Genomic DNA, 16,404 nt, shown 5'->3' on the forward strand with positions numbered 1-16,404 from the left:
TATTTTATCCTTTAGTTAGTAATTGTTGAAACTGAGTGACAGGTACATGGAGCCCTTTACACTATTCTTTCAAATAAATATGAAATAAAACAAAAGCTTCTCTGGTGACTCTACCACCTTTTTTTTTTTTTTTTTGGCTGCACTGCTTGGCATGAGGAATCTTAGTTCCCTGGCCACTTCCCCTGCAGTGGAAGCATGCAGTCTTAACCACTGGACTGCCAGGGAAGTCCTCTGGTGACTCTAATCTGCAGCAGGATTGAAAAACAATGGTCTGTAATCCCAAAACCAGAGCATTTTCCCTATAAATAATTGAGACATTTCTACTTGAAAGGCAGTCTTAAAGAATTAAAAAGATACATGTAAGATGAAAAACACCAAATTTATTTTCCAAAATACAAGAAAAAGAGTACACATTTAAATTCACTTTGCAATATACATTAACAACAACAACAACAAACCACCTGTTCCATGTCCTACTTGTCTCAACTTAACTCTCAACCAACGGTGGCATTTGCAAGAAGGGAAAGATTTCTGGCCCTTGGTTTGCAGAACCTGAAACTTGACATGAGAACATGTGAAATGTATACTCCAGACTCAGTTCTCCTAAATCAAGGCAAAGGTTTGTTAACAATGAATCTCCATACAGATGGAAAATGAAGGGCTTCTTACTACCAATTTATCCAAAAGCTCTAGAATAGTCATTTGCAGTTTGAAGTCTGACCACAACTTTCACTAGTGCTCAATGTATTTTGAGGTAAAGTACAGAGCATGGAAGAATGAAATTCTCCTCAGTTTCAAATGAACTAATATCTAAACCTGAAAATATTATCAAAGGTGATTCTTTGTTTCTGTAAAGAATAAACCACCCAAATGAATTTATTGGTTTGAAATATACTTGTTTAATAAACCTGACAAGGAAAAATCAAACCAACAACCCTATTTTTGCCATAGTAATGAGAATCTATAAAAGGTTAACTTCTTAGTCCTTGGGAAGTGACACCACATGAGTTCTATAAAAAAATGGCTATTGAGATTGTTAGACTCGATGTGAGCCCCCCTCAGAATACTGGGGAAACTGCAGAGACTTGTTTATTTGTGGACTATTCCCACTCATGCTTACCAGATGGCTATTGATGACATTAAGTTCTTGTATCACCATGCTCAGATCTTCATGTAATTTAACTATTGCGTTTTTCACCTCCCCTAGAAGAACGTTAGTGGATTCGTTTGTTTCAGGCTCCCTAGGCAGGTCTTTGGTTGCCTGAAAACTAGAACAGGACATAGAGGTGAAATGGTCTACATTTTGGGTGGAAAATGCTACCCAATTACTGCTAGAAATAGGACTTGTCTTCTTTTTGGCAGAATCAGAGTTGTCTGGAAGAATTTCCAGTAGGTTGAGGTGGTCATTTTCCTCTTCATCAGAGGACAGTGGGCCCCTAGGAGCAAAAGGGTGATGAATCCTGGCTGTCTTATCTTTATCTTTAACAGAGGCAGAAGAAGATTGTCGATGGGACAAAGTCCAGAAGGAAGGTCCGGCCAAAATTGGGGGTGAGAGATGAACAGACTTCTCTGGAGAGGCTGAATCAGGAGATGACACGGATAAAGTAGAAAAGGAGGAGGCTCCCTCAGAGGCAGTTGAAACTAAAATGTATAAATGACAGACAAAGATTAGGCAACATACAAATGACAGTAATAGCTAAAATCATTTTACAGTGTAAAATCCTATCTGGTCTCAACTTAAATAAATTACTTAGAATTTGATATGTTAACTCGTCATAATAAGCCCAAATAAACCCAAAGCAGGAAATAGAGAGAATCTAAAGATGTGTTATATATCAATAATACCATGGAAATGAAACTAAAATAGAAATATCAATATTCATCTTGACTCTCAAACCTTGCCCAATATATTTTTACACTACACTTACCAGAGAGAGCAGAAAAGTAAAGTATTACATGGTATTCTACTCACTGCCAGCATTTTAAGTTGACATTTAAAGTAGAAAGTGTGAGAAACCTGTAACTTAGATTCCTTCATTTTTTTTTTTTGACAGAAAATATTATGGCAAAATGAACAACCAACTACAAGTACCCCACAGTTATAGAACTAGTCTTTTTCTCTTAATGGTCAAATATAGTCAAGACTGAGTCCAAGCCATCTGAGATCCAGGACACTTCAGCACATGTATATAATTTTTTTTTTCCCACCAAGAAACTGTAAGTAAAATAAAAAGCATTCTAAGCTTATTTTCCATAAAATTAAAAATTTGATAACGTTTTAAACTTCCCTTCAGGCAAAATCATATTAAATCTCTTCTTTCACACTGTATTCTAAATCATTATTTCCCGAACTGTTCTGGGGAACACTGTGTTCCTTAAGATGTAAAAAGACGTTTTGTGAGAACAGGGCTTCAAAGTCAAGACTAGCCAATTGCATACTGTGCCTCCCATTAGGAGATTAACAATGTCCGTTAGCAGATTTAAGGTTCTGAGAAATCGACAGTACAGCTGATCCTTGAACATGGGGGTTAGGGGCGCTGGCCCTCTGCACATTTGAAAATCCCTGTATAACCTTACAGTTGGCCCTCCATATCCGAGGTTCTGAATCAGCAGATTCAATCAACCTCCGATCCTGTACTACGTGTTTATTGAAAAAAATCATGTATAAGTAGACCCATGCAGTTCAAACCCATGTTGTTCAAGGGCCACCTGTAATTTATTCAAGTGTTTTCCAAACTTTCTTGGGCACAGAACTTTTTCTTGTCTCCTTGGAATGTCTATTTACGTTCACTTATGTCTTAGGTGGTAAAAATTGGCAAATTCCAGTGCTAAAGTCTTTGTAACTAACTCTGGGCTTGTTACTTAAAAAAACAAAACAAAACAAAACAAACTTATTGACTATAAGTCATAGAAGAGGGGAATTAATGCTTACCATTTAGCACTTATCTTTCTATATTAATTTTATTTATTTTACATATTCATGTCCTTCTAAACTAAATTGGACCTCCTGTAAAAAAATGTGGCCAGGGCAGGCAGCTTCTATTTTCTGCTTCAAAGCTCTCTGAGGCCTATCTCCAGTTCTCAGGAAAGAATTCCAATCACAAACCTTTTGGGGGGTGAAATGAGTATTCTCAGCTGATGCAGCAGCAGGACACAAAAAGGAAAGTAGGAACTTCATTAACACACGGTCAAGACAGGACAAGCACACTTAAGAATCTAGGTCAGCCCTATCCAGATATTCTATCCTTGGATTAAAAAGAGGGTACGTGGTAATGGGCATGCCAATGACGAAAGCCTCCGCATATTTGTGTTCTGAGTCACACAGCGACACTCTGAGCTCCACTCACAGCTGTCATCTGACATGTCCTTTTGCCATCCTCCTGTTTTCTATATCCCAGGTCTTTCTCTTTCTTGGTCTACCCTCGTGCTGGAGCAGCGTGTTCTCCAGTAGTTCACTGAAAAAGGATGCACGAGAAGTAAAATTTTGAGAACTCGCATGTCTGAAAATGTCCATGTTCTACTTTTAGGCTTAATGATATTTGGTTAGGTAAAGAATTCTGGGTCAGAAATCCTTTCTTTCAGACTTGTGAAGGCAAAATCCCACTGTCTTCTTGCTTCTTGCTGCTCTGGAGTGGGAGCCATTCCATTCATCGTATATAACTGTAGGTAACGGTTTTATCTCTGAAGTTTCATAGAATTTCCTCTTGGTCTGCCGTGTTTGGAGGCTTCTCTGTGTGCCCCAAGGGTGACTTTTTTTATTCATTGAGGTCAACTGAAAGTCAACTGACTTTTAATCAGGAACTCATTTCCTTCAGCTTTAGAAAATTTTCTTTACTGCTTTAATAATTTATTTTCTCCTGTTTTCTCTATATTCTTTTTCCGAAACTCTAACTAGTCCAGGTGTTAGACCTCCTGGAATAGTCCTCTAATCTTCATTTTCTCTCCCATCTTCCCTACCTTTGTCTTTGTGCTCTACTTCCTCAGAGAGTTTTGTCAACTTTAGCTTTCAGTCCTACCACTGAGTTGCTAATTTCTGCTCTTATATTTTTAACTTCCAAGAGCTATTTTTTGGGGGTTCTCAGAAATTCTTTTTGTAACACCCTGTTTTTGTTTCATGGGTGCAACATATTCTCTTATCCCTTGTTTCAATGTTCCACATTAGAAGTTTCTTTCAGATGTCTGGAACACCTTGCTGTCTGCTTATGATTAAGAATGAAAAATTACAAAGTTGATTGGAAGCTCTGAGTGTAAGTGTGAGACTTGTCAACACTGAGCTTCAGTGTATAGTCATCTGAGTGGGTCATCTGTTGGGGAACCACTAATGTCAGTATCTTTGGTTCTTTCCTCTGAGGGTTATAGGTTCTTGTGAGAACAGTTTCTCTCTCCTGCCTAGAAGGTAAAGATCTGGCTCCCGGTGTGCTGGGAGTCTAGCAGGGAAAGGGGACAGGGTTCTCAGCATTCAGCATTTGGTTTGCATATGGTCACTTAATCCTGTAGTGTTTGTTATAGGACCTGCACACTCAACTCTACCTAGCATCTCTCATTTCAGAGACCCTCCACCTACCTTCTCCAGAAAACAAATCTCCAGACTTCTGCCAGAGGTTGTAAGAGTGGGTGAATATTCAGGGCAATTGTTTATCTATTTGGCAAGGAGGAAAAGTCTAAGGATTTAAATTGCTTTTCAAATAGCTATTTTCTAATTCTCTTTATTTAGCACCACACTCCAATAACAACATGTGGAGTAGGCTTTATAACCCCATTTATTTTATTTTATTTTAAAATAAATTTATTTATTTATTTTTAATCTATTTTTGGCGTGTTGGGTCTTCGTTGCTGCACGCTGCACGCGGGCTTTCTCTAGTTGCGGTGAGCTGGGGCCACGCCTCGCCGCGGTGTGCGGGCTTCTCATTGCGGTGGTTTCTCTTGTTGCGGAGCATGGGCTCCAGGCGTGCAGGCTTCAGGAATTGTGGCACGTGGGCTCAGTAGTAGTGGCTCTCGGACTCCAGAGCACAGGCTCGGCAGTTGTGGCACACGGGCTCAGCTGCTCCATGGCACGTGGGATCTTCCCGGACCAGGGCTCAAACCTGTGTCCCCTGCATTGGCAGGTGGATGTTTAACCACTGCACCACCAGCGAAGTCCCTATAACCCCATTTAAAACATGAGGCAAAGGAATCTCAAAGAGGCAAAGAAACTTTCCCAAGATCACAGGACTAAAAAGGGGCAGAGATGAGACTCAAATTCTAGTCTCTGATGTTAAACCATATAATCTAACCCACTAAGCTCTAAGTCCACACCATTCTACTATATTATAATTATTTTTACAGTATTAGAGAATTATGTTAAATTCTGGATATAAAATTGAGAAGGCAGGCAACCAGGATGGTGAGGGAATATGACAACCATTCCTTACATAAAGATATATAAGGAATGGTTGATGGATATGCAAATCTTTATTCAAAAAGGGATAGGAAGACAAAGGGTAAGAGGCTATATTTGGTTATTGGAAAATAGTCACAAAATCTTAGTAATATTTATCTCCCTTTTCTCATATTGTGCACAAGTTGGAACTGGGGTTAACAGGTGAAAAGTAATAGGAAAAGAGATTTCAGCCCAATTTAAAAAAGAAAACTTTCTAATAGTCATGGTTTTCCACACATGAAATGAGCTGCTTTGGGAAGTGGTGAGTTTCTTGATACTCATGGAGCTCATGCACAGCCTGAATGACCGTTTGGCAGGAATGTTTCAGGCCAGATCAACGCATCATGTGACAGAACTATATATCCTTGGTGAGATTCTAAGATTCTAGGACCCAAAACACATATGTTAAGAGTACTAAGAAACTATTCTAGAAATAATTCACTCTGGTCAGGAAGAATGATTTCATAAGGAACATTTAAGAAGGCTGGGAGGAAAATAATATTTGAGTCAAATATTAATATCATGTTATCCATGTAAAGATAACACAGTTATGACAGTCACACACGTGTGACGGGATGAATATCTGGTATTCCACTTCATGTGTAGTGTTTCTCAGAGTGTGGTTCCTGAACCAGCAGCAGCAGCACCTGGTTATTTGTTAGAGATGAACTTCTTGGGCCCCACCCCGGACCAACTGAATCAGACACTTGCGGGGATGGCTTGGGCTCAGGAAACGGATTTTTAACAAACCTGCGTTTCTGTTGCATGCTCAGGTTTGAGAAGCACTGCTTTTTACTGTATGCCCACCCTCCTTCTGCTTTGTAGCTACAACTGCTGAGTAAATAGCTTCTCACTATTTACAGTTCTGCAGCTTTGATTCATAGGCTACAGGATGCTTTTGCTCATAAAAAGCCACTTCATCTCTAATTGCTGCAGGCCAATTTACTTTTGTTTCCAAACACGCTGCAGCTGTGCCAGACGCTGCACACTGCACTTCAGGGTGCATCTCCCTGCCTGTTTAGTGACCCTTCTCTGGCTCATTAAGGAGGTTATTTGTTAACAAGCATCCTCTTCATACAGTCCACCCCCCAGAGCTGAAATGCAGAGAATATTGCAAATAAGCTGCAGTAAATGGCTGGTTGTAAAAATCTCACTGTGTGATACATGCACGCTAATGAATGTTGCACTCACTTGAATATATATAGCACTGACAAAATTATTCCAAATGCTGATGTGTTATCTCTAACTTTTTATACTCACGAATAACATTGGGTCTGTTAATTATCATATTACAATTTTAAACTTAAAAAGCATTTGGAAGTACTGGGCTGCAAAAATAAGATGACAAATACACTTCTGGAAATATTTAAAAACTCTCTTTAGCAGTAAATGGAAATTTTTCTGCTAGCAGCAGGTCTTTGGTCAACTAAACAGTTCACTGTACAACAGAGGGATTTTTTTTTTTTCATTCTCCAATTCATCTCTTTCAGTCTTCCTCACTGATATATAATGGCTGTCAAGTTACCTACACACATGAATTAAACTATTGTGATTTTGTTCTATGGTTAAAAAAATGAGACATTTACAAAAATCTTCATAACAGAATTATTCATAACAGCCAAAAAGTGGAAACAACTCAAATGTCCATCAACTGATGAAGGGATAAATAAAATGTGTTTATCTATACATTGGAATATTATTCAGCCATAAAAAGGAATGAAGTACTGATTTATGTTACAACATGGATAAACCTTGAAAACATGATGCTCAGTGAAAGAAATCAGTCACAGAAGGCCACATATTGCATGACTCCATCATATGAAATGTCCAGAATAGACAAATCCAGAGAGACAGAAAGTAGATAGTGGTGCCAGGGGCTGGGGTGAGGGGGACTGGGAGTGACTGCTCATGTGTACAGGACTTTTTAAAATTAATTAATTAATTAATTAATTGATTGATTTTTTGGCTGTGTTGGGTCTTCGTTGCTGCACGCGGGCTTTCTCTAGTTGCAGCGAGCGGGGGCTACTCTTTGTTGCGGTGTGCAGGTTTCTCATCACAGTGGCTTCTTTTGTTGTGGAGCATGGGCTCGTGGTGCGTGGGCTTCAGTAGTTGTGGCATGAGGGCTCAGTAGATGTGGCTCGCTGGTGCTAGAGCACAGGCTCAGGAGTTGTGGCACACGGGCTTAGTTGCTCTGTGGCATGTGGAATATTCCCGGACCAGGGCTCAAACCCGTGTGCCCTGCCTTGGCAGGTGATTCTTAACCACTGAGCCACCAGGGAAGTCCCTGTACAGGACTTTTGAGGGTCATGGAAACGTTCTGGAATCAGTAGTGATGGCTGTACAACTCTAAGAATATACTAAAAACCACTAAATTGTCCATTTTAAAACGGTGCATTTTATGGTACATGAATTAGATCTCAATTTTTTTAATGTAATATTTGAAATTTTACTTTTAATGCCATTATTATAAATAAGCTACACAAAAGAACCTGATTTAGGAGTAACACAGAGAAATGCTAATAAGTCTGCCTCATTATAAGTGATTATAAATCACTTATGCTACATTTGTATTAGGAAAATTGGATTACTGGATTAAAGATGAGTTTACTCACTTACCTATGAAGTATAAGTTTGGTTCACTAAATTAAAAAAATCAAATCAGTGTGTCTTTTTGTCTGTACAAAAGCAGGCAGGGGCTGCGCAGCTGGAAGAGCTGTCGGGGCCGTGTCTGGGGGACAGGGAGCACCTGTGCTGTGACTTCCCCGGCGGGTGATAAGACTCCCCTCTCCCTTCAATGCTCTGCTCTGCGCGGTGCTTCTGAATCAGCCTGACAAGTAGCTCAGAGTTAGCTGAGATGGTCTGCAGAACTGTTTTCTATCACTTTCCCCATTTCTTAGGGAAATTGTTAATTGTTCTAGCTCTGAAGGCTTTTATAGCCCAAAAGAAAAAGGTATGGTTAATGAGTCCTTTGTGTGTGTGTCATGTTTGGTTTCTTTCCCCAGCAAAGGTGAACTGAAAAACAGCTACAAAGAACAACTACTGCTGAAATTCAGAGTAAGAAAATGGAACCGATGAGACAGAAAGAAAGGACGAAGCCAGTGAGAATGCTCACAACTATCGCAACATGAGAATGTATAGATTTTTTTTCCTCCCCCAAATTAGAAAGTAAAATCCAGTGCGTCTAACACACTTACCCTAACTGTGGCTTATGAGACTATAATGAAAGCTGCCTGCCACCAGATCTGGCTTCTAAGTACTTACTAGCTCCTTCTTCCTTTTTAGCATGCATGATAAACTAAACGACTAACGACCTAAAACAATAGTTTGAGCTCTAAATAAACAGAGAAGCAGAAGGAATGGGCTGTTCTAGGAACAGAGTTATTTACCATCAAAGGGTCAAAGGAGGTCGCTGCAGCAAATCCATCCCTCTCATTCAGTAAAGATACTAAAGTGTATTAGGTGGCTGCCTCAGACAGCCTCCCTGATATTTGCAAACTGCTAAAATATGAGTGTGCAAGTATTTTTTAATTTGCCCAGCTCATTATCTCCAAACAGTTTATAACATCAGACCTGGAGCCTTCCTGTAAACAAATATTTCTTAAAAGAAAACCAGGAAATAGGTACTATCTTCTTTATCCTCCGTCATCTGAGACTAGCCATCCATCCTGACCTCATCATTTCTTGAATTCCTCAACCACAATGACCTTCAGCCATTCCTCTGAGTATTCCCTAGAATATGTCATCACTCACAACTGCCCTACTCTGAAATCTTGTTTTCCAAGATTACTTTTCTTCTCAATTACTTCCAGCCTTTTAGATTCCTTTTACATTCCTTTTAATACACCTACACTTTGGCCTCATTGAGACAATAGATGCAACGATCCTTCTATTTCCTCTCTAGCAGTGCCTCCCGGTTCTGGCTCCTTTCTTGTCCAGTCTAGAATCCCAGGATCCATCACTTCAGCCATTTTCTAGCTACCCCCTTGCCAACACGTCTTCTGCCTTACCTGCTACTAATTCCTAGTTCAGGAGTCAGCAAACCTTTTATATAAAGGACCAGAGAGTAAATCTTTTAGGCTTTGTGGTACATACAGTCTCTGTTTGAACTACTCAGCTCTGCTGATGTAGCACAAAAGCAGCCAAAGACAATATGCAAGCTGAGTAGTGTGGCTGTTTTCCAATAAAACTTTATTTACAAAAACAGGCTGTGGACCAAAAGGCTGCAGTTCCCCAATCCCTGTCCTAATCCTATTTCAATTTAAATATCTACCCTTTTCATTCCTATCCCTGGGATGCTCAGCGCTACAGGAGAAAAGCACAGGCGGCTGCAAATCTGGATTACAAATTACTACTCCTCCGTCTTCTCAGTGTCTTATCAGCTCCCTCTTCCATTCTCTAGATTGGCTGTTCTAAATCTCCAGTCTCTTCACAGCCCTTTTACCACTCCAAACCCTCAGGCTTGGTAGGTGACCTCAGACAATAAGATCCTGAGGCCATGACACATAGAGTGTGGCCCACGAAGGCTCAACGCATTTAAATTATTAAAAACAACAGAACCCTTCCCTCACATCTGGTACAGCCTTTCTCCTCTCTCCTTACGGGCCCGCAGCATGAGGTGACTCTCTTTCTGGTCTGGATTCTAGTCTGCCTTCCCCACATCATGCTTCATCTTGGGATCTCTCCCCCTACCTCACCCACCGGCTCTTGTCTCCTTTCTCTCACGTCGAATCCTTTCCTATAACAGCCTCTGTGTTCCATGTGGCAGTGCCATCATGACTTCTGTCCTATAGATGGAGATACTGACATGCAGAGAGGTCAAGGGCCTTGCCTAAGGTCACACAATTAGTGGTTGAGCTGAGATTATGAACCCAGGCAGTCTGACTCCAGAACCTGTGCCATTAACAACTATGCAATTCAGCCATTCTTTGTGCTATGTTGTGATGTAATTACATTTACATAAGTTTTAAAACCCAAAATACAGTATTAAAATTTTTTGCTTTAAACAGTTGTGTTACTTTTCAAATTAGAATTAAAAATAAAATATATAGTATTTTATATTTACCCACATATTTATAATTTCCAGTGTTCTTTTATTTTTCCACGAGTCACTGGGGTCTTCCCTTACACATACAGTTTAGCAGTCAGTCAAGGATTTGGGCAGAGTTTATAAATGGAATCTGAGACTCCATCTGAGTCTCCCTCGCTTTCAGGGTTTCGCTCATAAATTTTCAGCTTCTCTGCCAGTGCTGAACTCTCTCTTTTGACGTCTCAGGCCATGTGAACTGAACAGCACCCTCAAGGTATTAATTTTAGTTACTATATTTTTCAGCTTTGGAATTCATGAATTCATTTGATTCTTTTGTTATAGATAGTAGTATTCTATTCTGATGAAATTCCCCATCTTTTCTTCTGTTTTCTTGATTATATTAATCATAATTATTTTAAAGTACCTACCTTGAAACTTCAGTATCTCGATTATTTGTGACTCTCTTTCTGTTGTCTGTTTTCTCCTGTATTTCTGGTCATTTGTTCATTTCCTGGTATGCCTGGTAATTTTTTGTTGAATGCCAAACATTATGCATGAAAAATTGCAGCAGCTCTCAAGAAAGGATTTCATTGTCTTCCAGACACTTTGTTCTAGTTGAAGTTCGGTTTCAGCATTTGGGAGGGCTGATCTATTTCTGGCTTGTCCTTACTCCTAGAGTGTACTTCTGATGCTTAGGGTGTAGCCTGTTAGAGAGCCCAGCTGAAAGCACAGAGTATTTACCAGAGCCCCTACAATTTGGCATATCCTGAACTCCAACCTCTGTCTCTTAGTGCCACAAGATTATGAGAATCTCTGATTAGCTCGTCAGCCTCTTCCCATTTAGGATGGCTAAACCGGTTGGCTGCTTCCCATTTCGATTCTCGGCATCTTATCCAGAACATGAGTTTAGCAGCAGGCAAATGTAACAGTAAGAAATTATACAAAGACTTATGGACTTTTTCTCTGTGATTCCCTTCCCTCTGGAATATTGGCCCCTTGAGTCCCTGACACCTTGGAAGTCCCAAACTCCAACCCTACCTCCCAAGCTCAGTGAGACTGTGGAAAGCCCAGGCCTCTAATTTTCCCTCAGCTTCTATCATCCTGCTCTGCTAATAAGCAAACGATGCAAGCGGGGAAAACTGAGGTGAATGTGGGACCAACTAAATGTGAACTAGTTTCCTACTCTTCTCACATCACTTCTGACACCAAACGTGTGGGGTTTCCACATGAAGGATTTCTCCTGTGCTCTGTGGACACCCAATTGGGTGTCCTACAATTTAATTCAATTCTGACACTACCCAGAGTTAGTGCAGACCCCAGAGATTAAGGGTTTAAACCCTCAAGACTGCCCCCCATTTCAGATGCCAATTGCAAGTTCAGGCCTCCTCTATTTCTGATCTGTTGACTATAAATTGAAGGATCCCATGGTCCCCTCCTTGGGTTTGATAATTTGCTAGAATGGCTCGCAAAACTCAGGAACATGCTTTACTTACTATTACTGGTTTATAAAGGAACAGCCAAATGGAAGAAATGCATAGGGCAAGGTATGGGATAGGGGCACAGAGCTGCCATGACTTCTCCAGGTGTGCCATCCTCCCAGAACCTTTATGTGTTCCCCAACCAGGAAGCACTCTAAACCCCGTTGTTTAGGGTTTTTACAGAGGTTCCAATACGTAGCCATGATTGACCAAATCATTGGCCCCTGATGATTAACTCAGCATCCACCCCGTCTCCTCTCCCCACAGGTCAGGGGTGGGCTTGAAAGGGCTTATTATGAATAACAAAAGATGCTCCTCTCTCTCCTATTACTCAGGAAATTACAAGGGTTTCAGGAGCTCTGTGCCAGGAATCAGTGATGAAGACCAAATATATATTTCTTATTATATCACAATATCACAATCCTTTTTCCTAGGATCCTGACCCATCATGTGTTTTCTACCTTGGTTGTTTTACGATGACTTCTAATAGTTTTCCAGCTTTAACCAGTATTTTTGGTGGAGGATTAGACTAATGCTACCTACTTCATTTTAAGTAGGAGAAGAAGTCTTCCTTGTTAACTGGTTTTAGAGGAACTTCTTGCTAATTTTTATAATTAAATGTACTTGGTACACAAGCAGTGACCAAAATTTATTTTCAATTTTCTTTTTGTGGTATTTGTGAAAGAAATGAATCAAAATAACAACATCCCAGGGGATAGCCATGCACATAAACTAACATGGCCGTCATAACCAGTACTAATTGGGTTCTCCATCAGCAGTCTCAGCAGAAAAGTTGATCTGGTGACAAAACTAAGAATTAGTCTTATTTTTAGGCTACTCAATTCAAAAAAATTCTGGAAAGAGCAGTAAGAAGAGTCTTTTGTTATTCACTGGCCTTACTAGCACCAAGATAAATTTCTTTAACCTCAACATTTTGGCTTCCATTGTTTGTATTTATATTGTACTTCTGACCTGAATTTGAGGCAGTTTAAAAGATTTATATTAAAAACTTTATATGAGTTAGTTAGCATTATCATATATAAGAATCAATAAACTACTTAGTCTTTGAAAAATGCACCAGCAAACAAGTTATTCTTTTACTAATTAACTTTACAGAAGAAAGTGTAATTATAAAAATGTAGGATTTAATATCTGATGGCCAACGACCTGGAATCTCAACTGGCTTTATCCTTTATTATCCAGTCTAAAGAATACTGCAACCCTCTTAATGTTTTGTAAGACAGAAAAGGGAAGAGATTCTCCACCTGTTTTTGGAATCAGTACACAGCTCTTTTAAAAAAGGGAAAACACACACACACATATTCATGTGTTCCCATATATATATATATGGGTGTGTGTGTGTGTATACATTCCGATATACATACTAACCAATTTTTTTCATATAGTTTTTAAATAATTAGCCTAAATGTTTAACAGGAAGCTCTTCTTTAATGCTAGTTCTTTCTAATTTGTTCTGCATCAAAACTGTTCAGAACGTGTGCTTCAATCAAGCACTTGTAACCCACAAAGATGAACTGCTATTAGCCCTTTAATAAACAGGGACTTTCCCAGCTCAAGTACCTCTCTTAATACCAATGGATGGAGAGTAAAAGGAGGGAACAAAAACAGGAGGCAGAAAGCAGAGAAAAGTAAAAGAAGAGTACTTCAAAAGAGGTTTTCTGCTTGTTTTTTGTAGACTCACCCCATGTGGTTAAGGTCTTGAGGTTTTCACCCTCCGTCTGAACCAGGCCGGATTCTGTTGGTTTCTGATGGTCCTTACTGATTACAGTCTCTTTCACTGGGTCAAATGTTTTGAATGAGGGAGAGACATAGAGTGTCTCCACAGAGCTCTGGTTATAGAAAGTAGAATCCGACTTTGATATCCTTAAATTAGGGTTGATGAACTCTTCTTTACTAGATGGCCAAAATGCTGGTAAAGTTGTCAATGTTTCAAAACTTTTTGCAGCTGGCTGCTTTTCTAGAGACGTTTGCAAAGGGTTTTCTATTACGGTATTTGTAATGGTACTGTCTGATTTCTTGTCGAAACTCACATTTGTCTGCAGAGATGGGCTTTTTTCTGAGGGAACAGGCACAGCATCTGTGAAGTAACAAATAAGAGCTGTAAACAAAAAGTAAAACTGAAAATACTCCATTTCAAATTTACTGCATTTTTAATAATTGGATTTTTTTTTATGCCATAACAGAATTCTCTCCTATTTAGTCGTTTCTACTTTCTTACTATATTTCTCTTCTGTCTATATAAAGTATACCCAAGCTATAATTGATGCACTAGTCATTTGGTGGCTGTCTTCTCTCTCTCTCTCCTCACTAAAGCCAAGGCAAGGAAAGCTTCAAATAACTTGTCTTTAAATATTTCTCCCTTCACCCACTTATCTGTCTCTGAAACCACTATATTTTTAGTGCCTTCAAACTTTCATCTCTTACAAGATAAACTAGAGAAAATATGCCACATCATACTGGTCTAGCCTTACAGAACCCCCAGCTACAAAAAAGCCTTTTTCCCCAGAAATAAAAAAATGTCTTCCCACCCCAGTGTCTATACAAAGCCCGTAAAAGAAAATCATTTTCTTAGATAGCAACCTAATTTTAATAATAAATCTCTGTGGGAGAAAAAAAGCAATTTTCCAGAGCAGTTGTGATGATTACTAAAATGTAAGTTCCATCAGGTCAGGGATCTTTGTCCCTTTTATTCATTAATATTACCAAAGTACCTAGAATATAACAGGCAAAGTACCTGGAATACAACAGACAAATAGTATTTATTACAAATTGAAGGAATTGAAAGAATGGAGAGGATCTGAAATTTAGGGTGTGTCTGATATGGAAATATTATTGAATATGAATTATGAGCCTGGTCCAAGTTTCTAGATGCAAATTGTTATCAACACTGTCAGTGCTAGGGACTTGCTCTCAAATAGTTTCATCTGAAGTTGGATGTGGAAAGAAAGAAAACTGAGACAGGGCAAGAGGAAGACTGTCTCATTTGAGCTCCCAAAAGAGAAGAGGCTTCAGGAATTACATAAGTTGCTATCAAGTGTTTACATATCACAATGTACATCACAACATACCTCATAGTGTGCACTGAGATGCTTATTATCATCACTTGCAGGCTCTGAGTTATTATAAAGAAAAACAAATTTTCTTTGACTCTAACCTTCCTTTCCATTTTCATCCACAGTTGGAGGCTAACCTGGGCAAAAGTGCTGCTGGTTTACCACAGAATCAGACAGTTCAAGAAACCTAAATCATTACCTCTACCAGGAATTCCATTTTTCCCCAGCCCTCTCATCTCCAAACTTTTTCATCTTTTAAAACTCAATTCAACTCTCACCTTCTCTATAAAGCTTGCCCTGATTTTTTTTCCTCGCTTTATCCTATTATTGTTTATCTTACCGTATCCTGTTTGGAGCCCTGTGAGCAGTTGAAACACTTCATCTTGTTAACTACAAGTCTGGCTGCCTACCTGAAAACAGGCTCCTTGAGGAAACCTTACTAGGAGTTTTCTTTATACCGCAGCACACAACAGTGCCATTCCCATAGGATGCGATTGATAAGTGCTTGTTGAGTGAAAAGCCAAACTGAAGCACAAGAATAAAAAAAGGTAATGCCTTTGTTTTTTAAACTGAATATAGTTCAACTACTTAATAATGATTAAAGGAAATGGAAAATTGGTAGATGAAAATAACTTCTAAAACATTCCTGATGTGCATATGATCAAGTTATACCTAGCTGATAAAGGTTCTTTAAAAAATTAATATATTCTTAGTAGAATACGAGATCAATGGTATCCCAAAGTGCATGTGTACATCACCAGATTGACATAAAAGCATTCCTAAAAAGTGAATTTTAGTTAAATATTTTTCCACTGACTTTCATTTTTCTTAGGAGGAAAGTCTTTCTGTAAGTAATGAAATCATCTTGAAATTTAGCAATATGTAAACTAAGATAATTCAGAGTGACAGTGACTTTCTGATGACAATATTCATAATAACACTCCATCTAAATCTCAGAATTGGGATGTATAAAGTCATCTGTATAACCATAATTTTAAAGTTTAGTACAAAAGTTTAAAATTACAAAAGAACAAAAAAAAAATCTTAAAATTCAACGAAAAAAACCAGACTGGAGTCATTATGTTTCTATCAGCCCTCTTTCTCAATAGTCCAGAAAGAACAGAATGCAATCTTCTCGTTGCTTAGACTTTTTAAAAAACTGATAACCTTTTAAAATGAATAAAGTACTATGATCTAAAAGAGAAAGCACGATGACAAATCGAAAATAATGATTTTAAATGCACAGATTACCTAAAAGAGAAGAATCTTCACTTAAAGGGAAAGCTAAAGAGGCCTGAAGATTCTAGACAGCAAGTTGTACTGGGTTTCTATGCCATCAGCCGTGTTTCATCCCTGCTCTTTCTGTGCAACATGGCAAACTGATCCTCTTCAATTCAATCTCTACTT

The 16,404-nt window shown here is 38.9% G+C and overlaps 1 protein-coding gene across 2 annotated transcripts in view; it reads right to left on the reverse strand.

Moving 5' to 3' along the window:
• Window positions 1–360: 360 nt before the first annotated feature.
• Window positions 361–16,404, reverse strand: part of ENTHD1 (ENTH domain containing 1) — a 70,178-nt gene continuing 54,134 nt past the window's right edge. Inside the window, exons 3-4 of one of the 2 annotated variants that reach the window (XM_082352780.1) lie at window positions 13,626–14,021; window positions 361–1,641 (exon numbers count right to left, since the gene is read on the reverse strand). In XM_082352780.1, the coding sequence (XP_082208906.1) occupies window positions 1,037–1,641; window positions 13,626–14,021 (1,001 nt within the window). In that variant the 3' untranslated portion in view covers window positions 361–1,036. Of the gene's footprint in view, window positions 1,642–13,625; window positions 14,022–16,404 lie in introns of those variants that run through there. The other variant, XR_014233785.1, reaches the window with a different exon arrangement.

The sequence above is a fragment of the Balaenoptera borealis genome (assembly GCF_965194805.1).
Source record: "Balaenoptera borealis genome assembly, chromosome: 13".
NCBI lineage: Eukaryota > Metazoa > Chordata > Mammalia > Artiodactyla > Balaenopteridae > Balaenoptera > Balaenoptera borealis.